This window comes from Anopheles coustani, chromosome 2 (genome assembly GCF_943734705.1).
Source record: "Anopheles coustani chromosome 2, idAnoCousDA_361_x.2, whole genome shotgun sequence".
Lineage (NCBI taxonomy): Eukaryota > Metazoa > Arthropoda > Insecta > Diptera > Culicidae > Anopheles > Anopheles coustani.
Genome location: NC_071289.1, coordinates 18,319,883 through 18,343,859, shown reverse-complemented (window position 1 = coordinate 18,343,859; position 23,977 = coordinate 18,319,883). Strand labels below are relative to the sequence as shown.

Here is a 23,977-nt window from a genome sequence, read left to right as displayed (position 1 = left end):
ACCGCGTGACGCAGCCGCACGAACCCGCCGCTGATACGTATGCTGTGCTACGCGGGCACGACGCGCTACTTTGTACGTGAAGAGAACGGAAAAGCAACCACCAGCAGCCAAAGAACCGAATTGAAACGCTTCTCTGCGGCAAGAAGATGCCGATTGCCAGATGTCGCCAAATAGAAAAAAAAGAAAAGCACGACACACCCATCGAGCGGGAGGAGGAGGGACAAACAACTTCGGGTTCCACAAAATACCAACACCAACCACGACGTCCTTCGAAAAAGGCCATTTTTACTCACGGTTCAAGGTTGAGAGAAATTTTAATACAAAATTTTAGCAGGGTGGCAGCCCGAAAAAAGGTGTCCCAACGAAAAGCGGACCCAAAAAGTGGGTTTTTGGCGCGCCAAACCTTCCGTTTTTCGGCATCGGATATCTTCCTCTCCTGCCGCCATCTCTTCCCTTCATCACTCTTCGGCACGTTTGGCTGCACCTACACTCTCCTGCTTTGTCGTGCCCGTTTGTTTTCCTCATCTCGTCGAAGATGGACTTTTTGGTTTCGTTTGCTTCCCTTTCTACGACGATCCCTGCTGCTGCTGCTGCTGCTGCTCCGGGGCTGGAGGATAATTCCATGGTTGTATTTCGCCCGACGCAAACAGGATGAAGATGATGTTGGTCACGTTCAGGACACCGAATGCGATCCAGAACACGACGCGCCACTCTTCCAAGGTTTGCTGTTGAAAAATTCAAGGCACGTTACAGTTTAATTTTTGTTTCAAAAATTTGTTAGTAAAGCATTATAGTGATTAAAAAAACAAAATTTTCTTTGCGAATTAAAGAGTATTTGTTTTCTGTTGGTTTCACACTTTTTAAAACATTGTTTATAGGAATAATGCTAAGAGTTTTTGTTGGTACACGGTTTATGGGCGCCAACTTTATGCACAAGTTTATTCTTATTCAAGTTTTAAGGTGAAGAATTAATGTTTTACAGACGAATAGGGTAAAGCTTAAATTGATTATATGATTTTAAGGAGTGTACGCTATAAATAAAAATAATTTCCTATCCCAAAATCATACTGAAGATTATTTGTATGTGTGTATGCAACCACAATTAAAATGTTTGCTTCGCATTCTAATAAAGACCAACATATAATGACGTTTATGTAATGTCGCAATTAATATTATCTAATATAGAAATTGTAAAACACATCAAATTTGAAGAATTTTCACATATTTTACGAAATATGTATGCATTTTAGTTTGTAGTAAACTACGTAGTAGTCAATTTAATACTCATGTTCCCGTCGTTTTATTTATCTATTGAATGATGAATAATTCCCGATCTTAAAACATATTTTCATAGAGCTAAATCCTGCACAACACACACAGTGTGTCTGTAATATTATATTTAGAGAAAACCCCCTTAGTGCCTTTTAAATTTCAGATAATTTCGTAAAGTTTTACTACAGAAAATCATGGAAACACTTACATTTGGCGTTAAAAGTCCCGCGATGTACGGTGTAAGAATTCCTGGAGGAAAAGGAAATGAAATATGAAAAGCGTTTATTCGAATGTTGAAACTACCTCAATTACTCACCAGTGATGGCACCGATGCCGTTAACCATTGCCATCAGCACGCCGGCAAAGTTTGGGCTCAAGTCGTTCGAGTTCACCTTCACACCCGGATAGAACCCGCCGAGAAATGTGACGCACAGGGCGAAGAAGGTGATGACGAGCGTCTTATCGTTGCCGGTGTAGGACGCGGCCATCATGAAGAAGGCGGGCAGCAGCGACCCCAGTGTGGTCCAGAGTTTGCGGGCGTTCGTCCGACTGGAGCACTGCTTGCGAATCTGCAGATCGCAAAGCCACCCGCCGACGATCGAGAACAGCCACATGGTGAAGAAGGGAGCGTACGAGACGAGTCCGTTGTCGGCGACCGAAATGTGCAGGATGCTCTTCATGTACTTCGGCAGATCGGTGATGATGAGGTAGGTACCCCAGTCGTGCCCAATCTGGCCGGCAATGAGGCCCCACAGCGGGCAGGAGGAGAAGATGCGACGCCATGGAATTGGCAGCATGTGCGCACTCTTCTTGCTCTCCGCCAACCGCTCGGCCAGTTCCGCCCGTTCGCGCTCGTCGATGTAGGGATGCGTTTCCGGGCTCTCGAACCCGATGAACAGCCACAACACGTACCAGACGACGGCCAAGACGCCCCAAATGTAGAACGTCGTACGCCAGGTTTCATGCGCGGCAATGAAGTAACCCGTACCGATGCCACCGACCAGCGCCCCAATCTGACATCCGCTGAAGATGAACGAACCGTAGAAGCCACGTTCCGACGCCGGTATCCAGTGGGCAACGAGGGCACTCAGCACGGGGAAGGTGGCACCTTCGCCGATCCCCTCGAGAACCCGCACGGCAACCAAAGCCCACGCACCGCCAACATCGATCGCCAGGGGTGTCAGCAGGGTCAAGATGGCCGTCACCAGAACGCTCAGCCCTAGCAGATGCTTCGAGTACTGATCCGCTACCAGGGCGCTCGCGAAATGGGAAACCGTGTAGCCCCAGTAGAACGCGGACAGGATCACGCCCTGCTGATGTTCGTCCCAATCGAAGTGGTCCTCGTCGGCGATCGTCACGCCCGACACCGTCTCATTCCGGTCGCCCGTCATCACCGTGATGGCCAGATGGAGACAGATACGCATCGTGTACTGATTGAAGATGGCGAAAAACGTCATCATCGTGAGAATGTACTTCTTCTGGCAGAAGAAAGCTAGCGGAGGGTGTAAAACCGGGGGCGTTAAACAAGCAGCTTCTGGAACTGAAATACCCGCATTGTCTACTTACTCCCAGCCATGCAGGACTGCAGAAGCTTCAACATGTTTACTCTTTGTTCCTTTGCACCTCCAGATTAAACGACGCAGAAAACACCATAGACTTCTCGATTCGATATGATCCGACAGAACAATGCTGCTTTCCCAATGACTCCTATGATGTTTCTTCCTACAGCATTCGAAAGGTTTGGCATCCTTTGAACCACGCATAGACCTCCAAAACATGCTTCTCCATGATCGTTAAATGATTCGAACGAATATGAAATTTTACCCCAAAAAGTTTTGTAAAGCAACTCTTTGCTTCACTTTCCCATTTATTTCTTTTATCCTGTAAGGCATATGTTCGGTATATGTTCTGGAGGAAGGCTGCTAATGAAGCAGACCAACACACTTAATGTCGCCAATCATGGCGACCAAAAGGATCCATATCCCATCATTTCACACAGAAGAGCAGTTTCTATCCGCGAGACCATGGGCATTGTGATCTAGAATTGTGATCTGTGATCTAGAATTTTCAATTATCTATTTCGTTTAAGAGGTTTTTTTGCGAAGATCTCCCACAAGTATGCAAGTATGCTAGTAAACACTTTTTAAACCTACTTTCACAATAATGGCGAAGCAGAGAATAGTTTTGACCCGATCAGTCTTTGAATCGATCTTGATAAAATATAATCAAGCGGTTTCTAGTTTCCATAGTTTACAACAAAGCTAATGCTTGACAACTCTGAATTGTGTGTTACTAAAATGAAAGATTAAATTTGATAAAGTGTGCCAAAGTGCATCAGGAAATTTACTCACCATTGATCAACACAGAAATTAAATCATTTTCTTTTAATTTCTTATACATACGAACTCACTTCCGTCATCTGTAAAAACGCATTCATTCAACATTGCTACTGACTCCTTACATAAACAGGAATAACCTTTATTTTGACTTCCTTCAGTAGTGTTACTCGTTCTAATGCATACCCTAAAGCTCTTTCTGCACCTTTCAACTGTACACAAACCCTGTAAAGTTCCTTTGTTCAGAGGACCGATGCGTGCCTCCCTTGCTTTCAGCGCATCCCTCTGCTTGGTAAATCCTATCGCGTATCCTATCGCCTGACAAGTGCTATAAATAAACTCGCACACTCGGAACACGGTATCTTATCGCGCCGAATGGGGCAATACGGGTTTTACAGTGGAATAAACCGTCGCGTGGCCTACGGGTCGGATTAACTATTAACCCGACGGTCGTTAGCGGCGCTACGGCGTGTGTTAACAATAATGTATGTAAATATATTTAATAAAATAAGAAACAGTTTAAAGATCGCCCCGTTTCTAGTGTACCCTTGGGTCGTTCCCCTGCGTGTTCTTCACTGAGAAGTTTGGTTATCACTCGCAAACAAAAAGAGGTTCATCCTTCTGCGGGGATATCTTCCGGTCCGCTATCCGGCTGTGTTGTCCTTCTCGAGACCTGCTCTGGTTCTGCCTGTGGGCGCAACAATGGATGAGGTGTCCGCTCGCGTCTCATATCCTCCCGCCCTTCTCCTCACTGCTTTATGGCACCAAGTGTTTGGTCGCTTTTGCGCGGCTCGGCAAGCGCCTTGTCGGACGAGTTCGAGTCGCCCGCCTCGACCGATTTGTTCATCAGATGGGGCGTATTCCAGGGCTGCACCTCGCCCGATGCCCACAGAATGTACGCCAGATTGGTGACGTTGAAGACGGCGAACGAGATCCAGAAGACGATCCGCCATTCATCGAGGGTATGCTAAAATTGGGAAGGACAAAGATAAATTATTAGAAATCGTTATTGATTGACGTTAGCGTGCAAAAGTAAGCTTGTTTGGCCTTTCGCAATCGATGTGCAAACGGTCAAAACAAATGCACCGAAATCCCCGCCCTGTCGAGCGAATTGTTGCGAAACGGTGATTCACACACAAAAAAGCGCCATCCGTAGTCGAGCGGAAACGGTTAACGATCGTTCGCAAAAATCCAATAACAAACACTCCCTCCCTCTACACTCCTCCTCCCGCTCCCCACGACTTCGACTTCCGGTGTGTGGATCTACTTACGTTGGGTGTCATCACGCCGACGACGTACGGTGCGATGATGCCGGTGATGGCACCGATGCCGTTGGTGATGGCCATCAGCGTGCCGGCGTAGTTGGGGCTCAGATCGAGCGGGTTCACCTTCATGCCCGGGTAGAACGTGCCCATGAGGCCCATGGCGAAGGTGAACAGCATGACCACCACCGCCTTCTCGCAGCCGGCGTACGACGCGCCGACGATGAAGCAGGCCGGTCCGATCGACGCTGTAATTGGAATGCGGAGATGATGATGATGGTGGTCAACAATTAATCGCTACTGAAGGAGAGTTTTCAATGGGTCATTTGGTAGGAACTGATGATTTCAATCAAACTGAGCTGAGCAGCTTGCGGAGGAAGTACGTCACGGAATATGGTGAATAACGGACCGGGAAATTAATTCATAAAGAGTACTGGGTCTTGTGACTCTTAGACGTAAACTTTTACTTGTATTCGGGCCTACAAGATCGATTTCTGCCTCAAAGATCTTAACACAAATTCAGTTTACTTAATAAATTCACCGATTTGTTTGCAAAAAAGGAAATAAATATTTCAGTGTGCTAAGAGGAAGTCTTGAATTTTTAATATTTAGCAAGATCGAGGCTATAGGTTACTATCTCTCTCCTATAATCTCCTATCTCTAATGATTCAAATCAAACTGAACAAATCCTGAGAAGTATGGTACGCTTTGATATTTAGAAGAGAGCTTCAACGTTGAGATTGTAAAAGATTGAATAATTGGGCGACTGCTTTGCTTCTTCATGAACCTCCCATATTTTAATCAAAGCTCGCGTGTGTGTAAGGATATGAGTGTTGAGAGTGCTTTCTTCCGTCCTCTTACCGATCGTGGTGAACAGCTTCCGACCAAACGTGATCGTCATCCGGCCGGACGTGATCAGCCAGTCGCTTAGGACGCCGGTCGACAGCGACACGATCCACATCACCAGATACGGCAGGGACGAGTAGAGCCCGTTGTCCTTGATCGAGAATCGCAGCACATCGCTCATGTACTTGGGCAGATCGGTGACCATGATGAAGAAGCCCCAGTCGTGGCCAATCTGGGCGCACACCAGCGCCATCATCGGTACGCTCGTGAGGATGTACCGCCAGGGGGTAGGTGGCAGTGTGCGGTCGCGCTCGAGCGTTCCCAGCTCACGCTTCAGATACTCCTTTTCCTTTTCGCTGATGAAGGGATGCGACTCGGGATCGCTGTAGCAGAGGAGCGTCTGTAGAATAAACCATGTCAGTCAAATTCGAAAACCACAGAGCCAAGAGTTGTGCAGGCAGATACTTACGAAGATCACGAACCACAAAACTCCCATGCCGCCGAAGAAGTAAAACACCGACGACCAGCCGTCGATGTTGTGCAGCAGCACGCCGGACAGCAGGTTACCGAGGATCGTACCGACCTGACCGCCGCCAAACACCAGCGAACCCAGCTTGCTGCGCTCCTTCGCCGGGATCCAGGTCGCCATCAGGGCACTCAGCGCCGGGAAGGTCGTACCTTCGCCCAAACCCATCATCACACGGATAACGATCAGCGCCGTCGAGCCGCCGAGCTCCACCGCCCACGGGGTGATCAGCGTGAAGAAGGCCGTCGACAGGATGCCCAGACTAAGCGTCCACTTGCCGCCGAACTTCTCCGCCAACATGCCGCCCGGGATGTGCGTGATGACGTAGCCCCAGTAGAACGACGACAGGATGATGCCCTGCAGCTCCTCATCCCAGTCGAACTCACCGCCGGTAAAGTCGTCCGGGTTGTCGTTCTCGTCGATCGGGCAGACGCCACTTTCGCCCTCCTCGCCGCCACCGCCCGTCTTGTTCACCATCTCCGTGATGGCGATTGACAGCGAGATTCGCATCGTGTACGCGTTCATGATCGCCAGGAAGCCCATGATGGCGAGGATCACACGCTGCGGGATGATGAAAACTAGAAGAAACCAAGACATTGGTTAGTTGGACGCTGTAGAACATTTGCAATAGAAAGCTAATGAAATAGGCTTAACAAAAGCGAGGGAGTTTCAAGCCAAAATTTATTCCCTCGTTTCAGAACATAAGCCTATGTTCTTCAATCATCTGTTAAGAGCTGTAAAGACTACTATATAAAGTGACGTATTCACCGATTCATAAACTCAAATGAAATTCTGAAGTCGTTGCTGTTCTTTCTGTTCTGTTGTTTCTGATGTTGGAAATATCATGAAGCATGGTTTATAGACAAGAAATTCTTTCACTAGTCTCGACATCAACCGACAAGAGTCATTTGCCATCAATCGACAAGAACGTTATTGTACCTTTGTTACTACTGTAATAATCTTAGAACTCGACACTGTTGCAGATTCACCATTCTCCATCATTCAAAAACGTTTAATATTGTCTTTTTTATCTATACACAGATAAAATTAGTCCCTGACATTCCATAATTTAACCATAGCCAATAAGCCATTGTCCACCGATCGCTTATGACGTCTTAGAGTCATCGAATGGTCTGCATCAATGATCTGTTTGCCTAAATGTTTGACGGCCAGTGTCAATTAGAATCGGCAACCAGCGAGAAGTGAAGCCTGAAGTGTTAAAATGCTACCCTAACAACCGCACGAGACTGCAGCGCACGACAGGTGTGTTTACAACGCCCGTATATTCTCAAGGATTTCGTTGAACCATTTAAGAAGACAACAACACCTTCGTTCCACTCTCACCTTCAAACATTTTGCGTGCTAATGGTTTGGGTCAATTTAAACGATGATATAAAACAAAGGAATATAAAGCGCACACACACAGAACACACAGTGTCCGAATAGGGGAAGAAACCCGATCACTAATGGTACCTACAACACCAATCTATCGAACAGTGATCAATGAACTGTCCTGTTTCGCTCAGAACAAGGAACTAATAATGAGCCTGTTGTTGTTAAAAGAATTCAATTGAAAGAACGCCTGTTATTTAATCAAGTGTGAAGGATGGCGCTTCTCTACGCCGCCGACCGTCTGAGTCGGTCTAGCGTCTAGCGAACGCGTTGTTGGTGAAGTTTGTTTTGCCAGTCGTACTGGAACACTTCCGTGCCAAAATTTGTATGTGGCAAGGAAATGTAATTTAAAAGCAATTGATCTTTAGCATGGATCATATTCTTCGATGAAATATACCTGCGCACCGTTATCTTCCATATTGGTTATGAAATAGAATGTGAAAAGGCACATGTGTTTATTTAATACAATTTCCAGTGTTCCCAACAGATGGAAAAATCCCAACTTCTCATAAGCCCTTCGTTTCGCGAATAAAATCTAGTGCCACTTTCCGAGCGCTTCTCGCTTTGAAGAGGAAAATCACCGGTCGCGTGGAACAGGGAAAATGAATTCTCCCTACCGACCCCTCGTTGCATTGTGTGGATTCCAGTTTTGAACTTTGATCGATATACCATCATCACACGCATGGGAATCACGGGAAACATCGAATGCATACCTGAAACACTTTAAACAAGTTCAGCCGCATGAAAGTCGAGCGAATTAGCAAACCCGCTTCCCATCCGGAAAATCACCAAGAGACAGAGTGTAGGGTGCCGCTTCACTAGACTAGGTTGGATGGGAACCAACGGATCTCGGGTGTAGCTGTTCGCGCGATTTCCTATCGACGATCGTTATTGATTTACATAAGACGCATCAGCTGTTCGGATTCGCTGTAACGGTATCGTGGAGTTTCGAGGTCCCACGCCTACAATGCTCGGAATTAACCCAACATCGATGTGTGTGTACGTAAGTGTGTAGTTCAAACTAATCACTGCCGGTTTATGTCATGACGTCGTAAATTCATCATCCGCTCTCGGACTTAACTTGATAGATCGGAAACCATTGGCAACAAAACCCTTTGTCCCGACCCGGGCATAAGATATATCTTGGCCCGCTTTCCGTCCCCGCCAATCGATCATGGATGCTCCCCGACAGCCGGCAGCAGCTGTGGGGCCACCTGTCAGCACGATAATTTGCTCCCTATCAGCTGTCTAGCGCAGCTTACCGACTATAAAGTAGCTATAAAGTGGGCTCTAATCTCAGATAAGATTTCGCGCCCGATTCCCCTCCAACGGCTCTATATCTCGGGGAGTTGCACCGAATGGGCAAAAGGGAGGCATGCACTCTGGGTATCGATGTAATGCACTGTGGAGGTTGCTAGGTCAATCAACCAACCAGTTATCTAACTCCATAATTCAATTACCCCGATACTGCTGATAGGAGGCAAGCTCGAGCACTCGAAAAAAAAAAGAATGCCGATACAACCTTCCAAAAGAAGGTGCCAGCGGATGGCGATGGGCTGTCCTTCTGCAACTCCCCAGAGAGATGGAGAGATGTGGTGCGAAATCGCGCGCTTGTGGTCAATGCCAACACCAACCACCATGATCAAAAGAGGGAATCCGAGATACCAGACGACTGTAAATAGACAGAGCCGTGCAAATAAATCGCCGGTATAGACATTGGGCGAACGAGATTTCCCAAAAATGGAGGGAATTCCCAACACGACTTGTGAGTTTGCGCAATTATTTACGCATGTTTGCGCAGAGCCCAAAACAATCATCGCAGCAATCTACCGTCAAATTTCTTACATCCAATGCGACACAAAACCAGAATGCTCCAAGATGGGAATTTCCTGGAGTGTGAAGTCCAACTAAGTCCCGTGACCTGAAAAAGATGGAATGCCTGCGACAAGCAAAATGTTGGCGAAGAAAACAAATAGTTACAGTGTCGTGTTGTGCATTCCACAACCACTTGACACTGTTTGTAGTTTCATTATGCCAATAAATGGAATCGTCGGGGTTCGAGTGTTTCGATGGTGATCTTCAGTCCTCAGTCCTTCGGTTGATATCCGTGTCCTAGTTTAGTGCGATGGATTTCCCCCCAGAAGAATTCCCTTGTAACTATTTACAGACACTTTAAACAACTGGATCCGTTTCAAGGGAAAGACAACAACACAGAAATCTGTGCCATAAGAAATCAGCTGATGAGCCTATATATTGTTTCCTCAATATGTAAATAGAAGTCCTCAGCTCTATTTTTGAATGACATCACTATCGTAGATCAATCTTATCCTCAATTGATTTCTTTTTTTATGATTGAAAAATCATCGGACTTTTTTCTTGCGCTCGGCATTTTTATGGCATTACATTTTGATAAGATAATACCAAAGCAGTGGTAGTCAGAATTAAAATCACAAACTACTACTGCTTTCCGAGTGGGAGAGAACTGGTACAGGATGGGAACAACAAAACGGTAGTCATAACTGACCAGATATTTATTTTTATTACACTGTTATCAGCCCTTGGTGTAGCACAAGGGTGATTTTGGGCGATTGTCAGACGGATAGGGATATTGTTTATGAAGGTCACTAATAGAAGCGCATAAAACCACCGACTGACTTTCCGAGGGGTTTCCGTACCGCATTGCAATTTATAGCGTGTAATTTGCTTGACGTCGGTGGTTTTTTCCTCGTTTGTAGTCAGATAATCTTTATCGAAATCGTTCTGTGGACCACATCCCTATCTAGCGTCATTCTTGCCCTCATTTTCCCTTATTTGCATGGGAGTGTTAAAGAACCACAAAGTTGTTAAAGGTACTGTCTTGAAAGGGCCCTCTATTTGCCCTCCATTTTGTGATTTGTAATCATAGTCAAATTTGCCACACGATAATGGTAGGTGCGCGTTGTTTGATTTGGTGATTTGGTTTGTCACACCTTTTTGTTTTGGTAACTGAAGATAGATAAAAGTATGACTCAATTGAAACATTTTTTTAGTTTCGCTGTTTCAATATAAAAGCAAATGTTTCTAATTTGTAAACCAATAATCAAGTTCTCCTACAGTCATGGAAGTTCCTATCAAATAGATAGAAGATCTTCTATAGTCATGGAAGTTCCTATCAAATAGATAGAAAAAATCATTTATCAACTGATACAAAAATCCTAATTTTTAAATGCAAAACACGTCCGACCTAGACGAGCAAATGACATAAAAAACAAAACAAAAAAGCTGGCGGCCAAAAGAAACCACCAACCCGTGAAGCCCCTGAACTTGCGGGCAACCTTCGGCGTCCAATCTTCAGCTGCGGCTTGCACATACTGTGTCAGTGGATCGTGCGTGCGTGCGTGTTTACTTCCATTTTCCGACAGCCTTTTCGGTCTCGTGCTTAACGCTCACGGCACAAGGGAAAACAGAGTTTGTGTGTATGTATGGATTTATTATATTTTTCAAATGTTTTTATTTTTGGCGCACAATGCAGGTGCCATTTTTGGGTTTCGTTTAATATGTTTTCGTTTTGAAAAAAAATAGAAACAAAACTAAAAGCGAAAGCGCACCATCAATCTGAAATTATAGTTGAAAACAAAAGTGTAAAAATTCAAGGTTTCCAGGATGAATGCGGCCTTCATTTGTCATCGCGACATTCTTCTCGCAACTTAAACAAAAATAAGGGGCTTCTTTATAAACGCGGATACCTAGTGTTCCTTCTACAACTGCGAAAACCACTACGCAGACACATCACAGAATCAACTGATTGCTTAGATTTATGCATGATTTCCACTCCTTTTCCCTCCGCCCATTCTCTCGTCGACGTCTTCCGATGATTATGGTCGACGTTTACATTAATCCGATACACTGCTACTCACTTCCGCGTGTTAAGTAACACCTCTCGAGGCGGGGGTTTTCATGTTCAGTACTATGGGCACGAGACTATGCTTGTTTTTACCCAAACGTGCAATTAGAATTGTGCAGTTTTTCCGCGTGTTTTGTATTATGGGCCGGCATTTTTTGTAAGTGGAGATTTTTCACCGCTTTTTATCTATTTTCTGCTCTATTGAACTTCGCTTTATTGAACTTTAAACTCTTCTAATGGCTTGATATAAAATAGCTCCAAATATAAGCTATCACTTGATGAGTAAAAGAAGTCATGATTCAATAATATGACAAAATTGTTATTTCGCTATAATGGCATAGTAATAGTTAGGTTAATGGTACAGAAAAAATTACGCTCTCACTTTGATGGAACATTGTTAATTTGTATCAAATTTGCATGTCGGATTCCGGGAAAATTGCTTAGAAAAAAGGGAAAAATAGCGAACCCTACCCCTGTGGTGAATGAAAAATGATTGCTCTTGGAGCTGCGGTCCGCTGGAGTTTTTTATTTTATTTTTGTGCCTCTTTATTAACCGGCAACACACAAACGTTTCGATCATTTCCGTGCATGATGACGGCACCGTTTCGGCATTCCATTGTGTTGTGACGGGCCGATGCAAAGAAAGAGCAGACGAGGGAAAACTACAACCCACGGGGCGAGGGGTGGTTGGTACATCATAATAAAAAACACCCCCACATAGCGCAACACCCCCCCCCCCCTCAAGCTTCCTCCCCCGCAAACACACGTGACGAGCCGCATTCTATTTTCGCGACAACAATTGTTTTGTCGCGAGCCCTCTTGCCCCTTTACCGCACACACTCCCAAAGTGATCGTGATCGATCGGACGAAATCCGCTGGAGACGCAAATGGTACCGAAATCGTTGTTTGATTACTTGTTTGGGATTTATTTTTAGCTACCGCCGACCATGGACGGGAACGTTTCAGTTGTGCAAATAAAGGAAACGCCAGAGTTCGTTGGCGACCGGAAGGACTGGTGAAAGCTAATAAAATCACAATTTTATTTTAAAAATAATCAAAATTAAATATTCTCTACAATGTGGTCAAAGGTTTGCATAAACTTCTTAAGCTTGTTTATAATGCAAACAATAATTAGTTTGGCTTTATTTTTCACAGTAGTTGGATGCTTTTTGCTTTTTTTTAAAGCTTTTCAAAATAAGAAATAAAATAAACATCTCACTGAACCCCACATAGTTTTGCCTCTACCTTTACTTTTAAAATTTTAAGTGTTTTTATGTGGGTAGTTAGGATTTGCTGTGTAATATATCAAATAAAATAAATTTCTTGTTAGCATGCTTAATGACGATCACGCGGACATCCTACAGGCAAGATAAGTTTAATCTGCCTAATGGATGAGTTTTGTGCGGTCAGTTTTTGATAACACCTGCCTGATTGGATAGTTTTGTTGTTCAGTCGTATCTTTGCATGTGCATCTTATTAGTAACGCTGCTTCTCCTCACTTTTGCTCGGTTCAACTGTGACAAATGAGCTTCACTAATTACTAACCGCTATTGGATACTTTACACGTGGCGTAGTTCACTTTAGTTTCGCACACGTGAGGAAAATTATATAATAATTTGGAAGTTGGAAGTTTAAATTTTTATAAGTTTTGGGTGAGGCACTTTGTCACCAAAAGAATCTCCCGCAGCAAAAAGCAAGTTAAACAGCAAATAAATGATTTCAATCGTTCAATCCTTGAAATGCACGATTCAACCGTTTGCACATCGATTAAGAATCAATGATTGAAAATGTATTATGTTCTACGTAGCACTAGAGTTTTGCAAGCCTATGTCGGGGACTGTTTACCATTCGCTAATTCGCCAACATCAAAGATCGAGCTCGACGAAGCCGACACCGTCTCTCAAAGCCTATGTTCATCGCAATCCATACTTCGCAACCTGTGCGTCCTCACACGATGCGTTGACATTGAACGATCGCGATCGAAATGTGCTTTTTTTATAAAACGATCGCCTAATGCACGCAGCCCAGGGACAAGGCTGGACGCGGTAGCGGTAGAGATGGTTTGCATTTTATCACCCAAGATCTCTACCCTAGCCGTAGCTGATGGATTTAATCAATGCATTTGTGAATGCATTTCCACGGATCGCTGAGACAAATCGACCTTTCACACTCTCGATCATCTCAAAAATGTTTTGTTTAATTAGTAGCATACACTCGTTGCAGCACCCTTTGCTATACAAAGGATAAGGGAATACTGTTTTTTCTACTTTCCAAACTTTTGCTGCTCCTTGGATGATAACCGAACTTATTTTTTCCTTTTCGAAAAGCTTCCATTAACGCTTGGATTGCACTTCAACATAAACGGTTTGTCTCGTTTGGTTTAATCGAATTTACTCACATCGGGATAACCGCTGCTGCCAGCCGGAACTATACATTTTGTTGGCTTGTTTGTTCGAGGCACCAGGTGAAACAATCAATAAAGCGTACCGCTACCACGCACCGGTGAAAACCGCAAACCAAAATCCAACACCCAAAAACCACACACTAGCGTAACACGACGACGACGACGACGACAACGACGCGATCGGCGCGCGCACTTTCGCCAACCCGTAACAAAATCGCGAAACTCTATTGTCGCTGGAGTCGACTGGGTTGGAAACTACTCTCTCGACTCGGCTTGGCCACCGCCTGGGCCCTTTGCCTCCCTTAGACGACACCTAGACCTGCGCAGGTGGTCTGTGTCCGCATTTGGCAGGACGAGAATGAGGCCGTAGGGAAGGCCGTAGCGATCGGGGGCCCTTTTTCCGGCACACTTTGACACTCGACGCACACTGTGTGACGTAGGGTTTCCACCGAGGGTGGCGGGGCTAAAGTTTATTAGGGCGGTAAGTTTCACTTCACTTTTCGGCAGAGGAGGTTTGCGTTCTTATCGTGCGTTGGATTAATTAAAGGGTTTGACAGTCGAAATCGATCGCGCACATCACATTTCAGCAGGTTTCGTGTTTGAGGAAAACTGTCGCTTTTTCCCGTTTTCGCCGGGGGGTCCTCCGTCCAACAGTGACAACCGGAGCAAACCACACGATCGAACTCTCGAAACTCGATAGAGGAAAAAGCTCCTGCTCGTCCGGCGGTTGTTGTCGGCGGTTGGACGTTCGCGAATCGATTGAACCGCTCGGCACGAACGGAACGCTCATAAATAATTGTCCGCGCACCTGAGGCCGTATATCGCGCGTTCCGCAGTGTTGGTACGTCGCGGTGTAGGTGGCCCGCGGCTTATCAGTGTGTGCGTGTGTGTGCCAAAGGGGTTGCCGGGGTTTGGGTGACGGGTTGGCGCGGCCAACGGTTGAAAGCACTTTGCCAGACGAGACGACCGCCGCACGGGACTTAACGAACCGTCTGGTGCCCCGGCCTGGCCTAAAGTTGTTGCCAGTGGGCCCGCAAGTACCCGGGCCGGAACAACTGTCTGGAGGTACGTTCCGTCGGATGCCTTTTGTTTTAGGATCTTTTTTTTCTAATGCTTCTATGTAGTCAAGGGAGGAAGAACCGTGAAAATTGATGTTAAGAGTTGCTAAGCAGTAGCATTAAGAGGTCAAACTGTGTGTCGATTAAAATATGTTTAAGCAAGTGATCGACAGAAACATAGGTGTTTTCACCAGCCAAACCATCAAGGCAAAAAGGTCAGGTCTGTGATCATAAAAAGATACGCAGAAGTTTTCATAGAATTAATGGTGCGAAGTAAATACAACACATCAACGCAAGGATCTGGTATAAGTAAAAATAGAAAGCGATCGAGATTGATTTACACATTGCTAAAGCACATATTTAAAATTCTGGATTTAACGAATTTAATTACACTCATTTATGGAAAAAAAATCGCCAGCAAAAGAAAAAGAGCACTTAATCTATTATATAACAACAAAACAATATATTCAATTATGAGTACCTGTTTCGGCTAAAAATAATAACTAAATAAAAGTCTGAAAGTTTAAATTGCATGCTTCATTAATCTTATCTTGTTTCAGAAAACAATCAACACGATTCAAGTGAACTATACAAATTGGGCAGATCTTTTACAATTTCGAGTAATAACAAATCCTAGCATTAAGTTTAAAGTAAGGAAAAATGTAACCTTGTAACAATACTTTAACCTTTATGTAAATACACTGTACACTAAGCGACTTTTACGTCCGGGAAATTGTACATTTTATTGAAAAGCAGAGAAAATCATATAGAGCAGCACATATTACGAATAGCCTCACGGCCACGAGAGACGAAAAACTTTTTCGGCACTCACTTTTTCGCGACTGTGAGTGCCGAAAAAGTTTTTCAAAATCTGTGGATGGACCACGAAAATGGTAGCGAAAAAAGGGTGAAAATGTTTTGACAGCTCAAATCTAAGCAAACTGTTCTGCCGTGGTGCGTATTATCACCGAGTCTAGCAATTATTGAACGTTTATTTGATATATTAATTAAAGAATTATCAATTTCATCCAAAATCTTCTGATAAAAGACAGTGTTGTGAGTGCCCTACGATAAAGAGCCCGGCCATGGTGAACTTCGTGAAAACGGTGTTGAAGCGAAAAAAAACCGGTTTTTTTCGGGTGAAAAATAATTTTCGCCTCTCGTGGCCGTGAGGCTAATTGTTGTAACTTTTTTTTTTACAATTTAAAATGTTAATTCACTTAATTCACTTTTTTATCATGTAATTACATTTCATCTTTAAAACCAAAATCGAACACAATTCTAGCTAACTTTAGAGGTAAGAGTTTGAGAAATATGTGTAAAACATATCATATCCAAAAAGTCCAAATCAAAAGACATCCATATGCGTTGGTAATTACTCAATTGAGACACATCAGTCCTATTCAGGCGTCAGCAAATCCCACATTCCAGCATGTAATAATTTTGACTCCAAATTGACGGGCTCTTCAAAGAGATGGTCATTAGACAACCACTAGCACCACGCCAACGCCGATAAAGAATGTCCCGTCTGCTGCCGTCAATGAGAGCCGGTTTTCCGTACCCGGCCACTTCACGTCAAGTCGCCCGAGAAAATGCACTCTCGCACATTCTTACAACCACTTTCGTCCCGGATTGGAACCGGGTGTGCGCGGTGACAACATTATTTCCAACAACTTGTGAATCTCCCCGCCTGGAGTTCGCTAACCCGCGGCAAACAATGCTCTCACCTTGACGACGCCCCGTGGGTTTCCGGGGAAGCCGCAAGTTTAACCCGGTGCTCTACATAGCAGCTTCTCCTTTGTGAGAGCGGGGAAAAAACCTTGAAATTCTTCTTCCCCACGGTGGCGAAATTAAGTCAATCGAGTGGCCATTCGCGGGTGGTACTATAAAACCGCCCTGTCCTACGGTAACCCCACCGGCGTTTATGGCTTGGTTTCGATAAAGAAGCGCACGAGCCCCGATAATGTCCTGCGTTCTTCTCTCACCGACCGGCTGCCTCTTCGTTTTGTGAAGTATCCTCGTTGTTGTTGGCACCTTGTTATGCCAATCGGATCGGACGAATTCAGTACCACCCTCTCTCTAGCTCTGAGTGTGATATTTTAATCCCCATAAATCAATCACCGACAACCCTTGCGCATCATCGCCGGATGTCTATCGGGAATCGAACCTCCTTGAGGTGACAGAAGGATTGCGCGTCATGAGTTTGGAGATAGCTCAGAGTGTCAGCATTGGGAGGGAAGGCCTACAATCAATGACGCAGATGAATAGAAAGAACAGCTAAAGAACAAATACAGCTCTAAAAGAAGTGTATTCGTATGGTTTAATCAACAACCACAGATTCAACTCTAATCTTAACTTTGAAGATCATCTATTTTCTCCTTTGTTGGTGTAACCTTTCCTTCAATCCGATTCTTTTATTTCTTTTTTATTCTTCTCTCTGTTGTTGATGTGTTTTTCATATTGACTTTTTTCACTTTTCCAAGTAATTTTTTTACGCTTTGTTATTTCTGCCATATATTCATAGATCATTTGCATATACACTCACTTTCTTTGTAAATTATTACGGACCTTTTTTGTATATTAGCAACAATACTTGGTATTTATTAATCCTTTTAAGCCGCTCCACTATCTTGTTTAGATGTTTTAAAATCATTCTTTGTACCAATATTACATCCTATCGACCTTCCTACGCCACTTTTTAAATATACCATATCAATCGGTAATAATGGACCTATCTCGCGATATCTTTACGCCGATGGCTTCCTCGATTCAAAAATAAAACACGGTTCATTGCCATCTAATGCCAACACTCACACAAAGTTTGCCCAGTTTGCAAAAATGATAACAAAAACCGAACCCCATAATTAGACCAACATCGGTACGATACGGGGGGCTAGTGTTTGCTTCCGTTCCGGGTACATATGGGAAGCATTGCGGGTGGCCGAGGAGAATAAAAGCTGAAGCCCCACAATGCACAAACCAGATCAGGGATGATGTGATGCAATGCAAGTAAATGTGTTTGTGTGTGTTTTACTTTAACATGTGGGACTGATATGATAATTTGCAAGCATTGATCACCCTTCAACAGTTTGCACAAGGAGGAGGGTGGGAGAGGGATTGGCGCAAGAGTGTAGTGCGTTTGGTAAAGTTTTATTTTATGTGGGTTAGAGTATGTTTTATGTCGGCATCGTCGGTTACGCGCCGGATTCAATGAGTCCAAACTGATCAAAACTAGTTTCATTCGATTCAGTCAAGAAATTGGAGAATTTGTTTTGCATAAAATTATACTTAACGCAGACGACGTTCAATGTTACAAAAATAAGCTACTATAAATATCAAACCAACACACTTCCACACACATTTCTTGTTCTATAGAAGTGTCAATAGTATAATAGCATAATTAACGATTCAACACAATAAAAGTGTCTGATTCGCGAACAAACCCCTCGTCAAACTTTCCACTCAACTAATGTGAAGAGAGGGGTAAATTTGTAAATATTGTTCCCAAGCCTACAGTTGAAGGGTTCTATTTCAAATTGAGTAGATCAATAAGTGGTTGAAAGTACACAACGGTTGGTAATAAGTGAGTTTTAAAATGTAGTAAAACACAACAGACTCCCATTATTCATCGCCCAACACTCAATGACGAAAACGCTTGTCGCTCTAATGAGCGTTGACAGGAGCGCTAATCATAACAATTCCCCATTGTTGTGTGCTGCGACATGATGAGAGACAAGATGATAAGCAAGAATCGGCTCCCGTAAACTAGATAAGATGAAGCAGGTCCCCTTCAAGCGTGTGCCTGTGCGCTTGAGAGGACTTCTTTATCTTTCTTCATTTTTTTTTCTATAAATAATGAATGGACAGTAGAGTGGGAGAAGATATTGTGCATTTCGATGGTGGCGCTTTCATTTTCGTGCAGGAGAGTTGCCTACACCCAACACCCTCAGCGATAGTGATCTTGCTGGCGGTCCCCTGTTTGGGAACGATTTGGGGGTTACTATCAGATTGTCCCGTCGATGCCGATAGTCTGACCGTGACCGAGGTGGGAAATGGGACGAGTCTTGTGATGGCTGAGTTCGTAGCGCCGTTCGACTTAACTGGCGTCCTCAAGTCGCGAAGGCCAATGCCAGTATATGATCAATCAATGTCCCGCACTGCGAGGTGTGTTGAAATGTAAAACAACAACCTAGGAGATAATTTGTTGAATTTTAAATTGAAATCCGTTTCTGTTTCAGTTTCTGGCAAAATATCCTAAATTCTACAATCGTTTTTTGTTTAAACAGTATGTAACGTTCATTCGATACTAGAACATTCGGTAAATATTGTCACATTTGTTATACCGTACAATGCAACGCATTCGTACTAGTGATTCATTATAGAGACGTGCATTGCAATCCTGTTTTGCTCACTAAAGTTTCTGACCACATCGTAAATTTAGCTATCAGGAAAAAAAACAGTGAAAATTTACGTACGCAACGGGACGGCTATTTCCGTCCCATGGCATTGAAGGTGCAATAACACCTGTACGACTTCAACGAGACAAATACAAATAGTCATCACACGCGCGTTTGCAATGCGATGAATTACACAAAATGTTATCACGATTAAAATTCATTTAACCTGCTCGATGATGTTGACGCTGCTGGCAGGTGTGGAGCGGAACTAAATAGCTTCAAAAGAAGCGAACATGTGTCATCAGTCTAATTTGATTAGCTGTCACAATAATTGGTACAAAAGATGTGAAGTAAATGAGAAATTCAAACTCTTGTTTTATTTCACAAATAGAAATAGTACAAACAGAAAGGTCCTATTTGGAGTATAATAATGATTGAAGGTGTTCAAAAATGGAAAAGAAAACAACAAATTGTATTTAAAGATAGTTTGCAATATGATTTACACGATGAATTGATAAAAAATAACTTCTAGAAAAGAAAGTATATGTATGAACTCAAACAAATATTTAGTTCAAAAGGTACGTGTGTTATCAATTTAGTTTCATTGGAAGTGCGATACTTTTTGGTCAAACGATGGATTTTTTCATAATTCAAGTTTCATTTTGATTACACATTTCAATTCAATAACACTCTGTTTATGGAATGATTTAGCTGCTTATAAAAGAGTTTATCAAACTACACATGATAGTATGTAATCATGCAGAAATAGTACAGGTCAATCAAAGCATATTTCAAATGTTTTCAAATTCAATCCCTCTTTCTACAGAAACAATTCCCCGCTTAAGATACAACCCCTCGAAACAATACACTCTTCTTTGCGCGATATCTTGTGGACATGTCCGAAGTGCAGTTGGAAGTAAAGTGTCCCTTTTTTAGGGAGTGTCGGCATCACCATCAAAAAGATACTTCAAAGGATCTAAATCTGTCCATGCAGCGCACGATTGTTGCTTCTACATTTATCTAACATTCGCCCCCTACTGCAACGACCACCCTTCGCCCCGCTTTGGTAAACTTCAGCTCCACTCCACAGAAGGCGACATTCCGCTATGTCCGGAAAAGCTCTTCCTCTCCCCTCTCCAAAAAACGACTTTCCAAACAATAGGACGCAGCAAACATGAAACAACGACTACAGACTTCCGCCCCATCTGCCGCCCACTACTGGCAGGACGAAGCGATGAATGTCTTTGTGGCCCGCAGAAATCCGGCCAACCCGGAGCAAGAGCACCCGGGCCAACCGTTTGATGTTAATGAAAATGGAATGAAATTAATTTGCCCACCGACAAACAAGACAACGCGCACCACGCACTTCAAAGACACCTAGCGAGTTCCTTTGATATTTTCACTTCAAAGATGAACCGTGCGCGGCCGTACCAGGGTCGCAGGTTTTCCGGTAGGAATCCTCGTTCGGTTTGGAGACCGGGGCAGGAAGACAGGACTGGTGGAAGTGGGTGCGATGGTGTCTAAGAGATCAGCATGGAGAGACAATCCCCATCCCGAATGCTAGTGGTAGGCGGTTGAGTAAGGTTAGGTTCATTTGGACGCTTTGTGACCGGCGAAGACGAGACGGGATCGAGCCATGGAAGGACTCTAAGTGAAGAGTCCTCCAGAGATAGCTCGTACCAGGGGGAAATTGGGGCAGGACGGCAGCATGATACTTCAAACGAAAGGGAAAGTGTAGATAAAAGTGAAAACTTGGTATTCATAAAGACACAGAACAATCCCATATAAGCTGGTCTTTGGTCGCCTGGTAGCTGCTGGTAGAGAAAAACAGGGGAAAGAAAAAGAACCCCTCAAACAGTTTTATTCTGTACTTTGAGTTGGACGCCAGCTGCCATCGGAAAACAACTTCCGGAGTTTTTTGTTTGCTTGGAGAGCGCGAAATTCCGGTTCCTGGAACTCTCTTCCCCAACCAGTCCAAGTTATTATTCCAACCATGCATAAACCATACCGAACCGTCGAGCAAACGGCCTGGATTAGGTCAATAGCACAGATCAATGTCGAAACCATGGCGAGGGAGGGATGGCTTCTTAAAGCGCACGCCGTCACGTGCGTGACGGTCAGCAGCTGCAGCCGTGTAGGTTCAACATGCAAATGAGCCATGTTCCGTTGCCGAACAGAAGCATCGTCTACACGACACTGCACTAGCGCCTCCGCCACGTCTTCTACGGGAGCGTTAGCCGACATACTAATGGGATGCACTCGCCCTCCTCGATACCGGGGTGATAGCCGGCCAACATTATATTAGGCACGTTGCAATGTGTGTGCAAATTGTGACGAATGATGATCAGTTATCGCTAATGCACTTGTAAATGCGGACGCGTGTAAGTTAGTCAATTACAAGTTGACTAAAATAACTCTGCAAACATCTAAACGGTTCGGTACGGTGTGGAGGGTAGGAACCCTCAATTTCTAGAACTCCTGCCAATGGACGGAAGTGAACGTCCTTCAGGGATGGGATTTAAGGTAAGCGAGTATATCTTGAATACACCAACATCAACATCCCATAATGGATGTTCAAAACAGTTTTAACAATTGGTTTTAAGTTTTTATTGACGTATTGGTTATTCGTTCAAAACTGTAAAACGTTATCAGGAGAAATATTCATCTTAAACTCTGTTTTACCATAATAATTACCATGAACGTACATTATTTGTTGAACGGATGACAGGAAATTCTAAAATTACAGCCAAACATGTCGAATTAGACAAATAATCAATTTCTGCATTTGTGTGGATATTATGTCATCAATATTATAAATTAAAAATTAAAACAACTGTCAATTAATTTCAAAATTGCAGAATCTGATAAAACTGAACAATATTTGTTTGTTTTAAATAAACTTTGTTTGATACAAACGTGGCAATAAAATAGTATATTCATTACTTTTCTTGAAATAAAAAATGTAGTAAATTAATCATTCATACAGAATGCAATGTGCGTGAATATAAGTATTTTTGCAGTACCGTTAAAAAAAGATTGACTCTCACTCTCACAAAATCACCTAATGAACATCATTTTCTTTTTTTACTTTTTTAATGCGATGATACGCCTCTTGAATTCAGCTTCCCTGACTTTACTTCACTAAAGTTGACAATGAAGAACTCTTATTGTTCAAAGTTCAACTGGAAAAGTCATATGCATAGATTATTTGCAAACATTCTAGAGTTAGTTATACAGCCTGGGCACTTAAAACTTTGATTGTGTCAAAGAAGCGCCAACATTTCGCTCTATTATCTTTATTGTCACAACGTTGGTTGTGGGACAATAGTTTACGTTTTTGACCTCTTTTTTTACTGATTGCTGATTCCTTCATAGTAAAGAGTAGATATTGTGTGATTGATGATCGACGAAGGATAATGAATTTGACGTTTACAACTGTGTGTAATTTTTATATCGACTATGGTTCTCACCAGATCATACACAGTTCACCCATTTGTTATCGAGAGTTCAATGCTTACACTTATCTTACAGATTATAGTTACCTCTAGAGAGACATTCTAACCACCGGTGCCGATAGGACGAGTGAAAGTTTTCGGGTAGCACAATTTCCCTGTACTCTTCCGTCACGGCATGATGCTCCTCGAAGATCGCTATCGGACCTTGGACGATTTTTTCCTCTACGATCACCACCGGGCCCAGGAGTTTTCCACTCAACAACGGTGTCCGCTCCCCCGAAGGGCCTGCCTTTGGACTAAACATTTTCACGGTGCACCAACAGGGATCACGCTTCAGTCACACTTGACACACACTACACCACACACTAGAAGAACGAACCGATCCCGCAGGAACCGAACAGTGGTACTAATGCCGGTTAAACGGGGCTCGCTGGTCTTAAAATAAAACCGGTCCATTCGCTGCCAGTTCCGTGGCGGCCGTGGGTGATGACATCAAATTGACTCTGTGATTAACTGATAACGCACTCCGGTAGGCCTCACGGTTGAACTGCTTTCATTTCCTTCATCCGGCACCAGGGACCGACTTGACAAATCTGGACCGAATCGACCTCCATCGTCATACTTTGTACGAGCTCTGGTACCGTTAGGGCGTACACGAGGCAGCTAAGACCGGCAAGATAAGGCAGAGAAAGTTCTAATAAGGAGCACCGAAACAGCAAAAACAAAAAAGGCTCCTTCGCCATTGTAAAAGATTAGAGAAGCGAAAAAAGTTGTTTGTTGGAAATGGAAACAAAAAAACAAATGTGTGGCAGCTGCAAATTCGACTATGTAGCACTTAAACTCATCTTGCAAGCTTCACTGATTGACACTAACACATCGCGATCTTGCCTGATCTCAACGTAAACAAAAAATAGCACAGATGCATAGAGTGGATTTTGTTAGACTTTTTGTTTCGGGTGACAGAAGGTAATTAGTTTTTTTTTACGATCGATACTTACTTTGGCGATTATTGCAAGGGGCTGTAGAATGACTTCATCTAAATTATATGTTTTGTTTGCAACGTGATTTATTGAGCATTAAACGAGCGTGCTTTTCAAAATGATCCAGGCACGTGGCTCGCGTTTATTCGCAAAACCGTGACCATAA

The 23,977-nt window shown here is 43.6% G+C and overlaps 2 protein-coding genes across 3 annotated transcripts; both read right to left on the bottom strand.

Moving 5' to 3' along the window:
* Positions 1–566: 566 nt before the first annotated feature.
* On the bottom strand, positions 567–2,872 carry LOC131264028 (sialin-like). The gene is made up of 4 exons (XM_058266319.1): positions 2,839–2,872; positions 1,589–2,764; positions 1,481–1,521; positions 567–725 (listed from the first exon to the last, which is right to left on the bottom strand). Exons 1-4 carry the CDS (start codon positions 2,870–2,872, stop codon positions 567–569), a joined length of 1,410 nt encoding a protein of 469 aa, XP_058122302.1.
* Positions 2,873–3,683: 811 nt separating this feature from the next.
* Positions 3,684–23,670, bottom strand: LOC131262456 (putative inorganic phosphate cotransporter). Of its 2 annotated transcripts, XM_058264461.1 has the most exons (6): positions 23,036–23,670; positions 22,919–22,993; positions 6,186–6,820; positions 5,732–6,116; positions 4,880–5,118; positions 3,684–4,575 (listed from the first exon to the last, which is right to left on the bottom strand). In XM_058264461.1, the coding sequence occupies exons 1-6, from the start codon at positions 23,133–23,135 to the stop codon at positions 4,357–4,359; spliced, it is 1,653 nt and encodes a 550-aa protein (XP_058120444.1). In that variant the 5' UTR covers positions 23,136–23,670; the 3' UTR covers positions 3,684–4,356. The 2 variants fall into 2 exon arrangements, with proteins under 2 accessions (XP_058120444.1, XP_058120443.1); XM_058264460.1 differs by having other exon boundaries at positions 22,919–23,670.
* Positions 23,671–23,977: the final 307 nt, after the last annotated feature.

Bases quoted from the DNA above. Each gene is read 5' to 3' on its own strand.
- LOC131264028 (XM_058266319.1), bottom strand. From the start codon at position 2,872: ATGTTGAAGCTTCTGCAGTCCTGCATGGCTGGGA. The intron at 1,522-1,588 runs GTGAGTAATTGA...CTTTTCCTCCAG, and splicing joins CGGCATCGGTGCCATCACTG to GAATTCTTACACCGTACATC. The intron at 726-1,480 runs GTAAGTGTTTCC...ATTTTTCAACAG, and splicing joins CGGGACTTTTAACGCCAAAT to CAAACCTTGGAAGAGTGGCG.
- LOC131262456 (XM_058264460.1), bottom strand. From the start codon at position 23,135: ATGTTTAGTCCAAAGGCAGGCCCTTCGGGGGAGCGGACACCGTTGTTG. The intron at 5,119-5,731 runs GTAAGAGGACGG...TTCCAATTACAG, and splicing joins GAAGCTGTTCACCACGATCG to CGTCGATCGGACCGGCCTGC. The intron at 4,576-4,879 runs GTAAGTAGATCC...TCCCAATTTTAG, and splicing joins TCGGCGTGATGACACCCAAC to CATACCCTCGATGAATGGCG.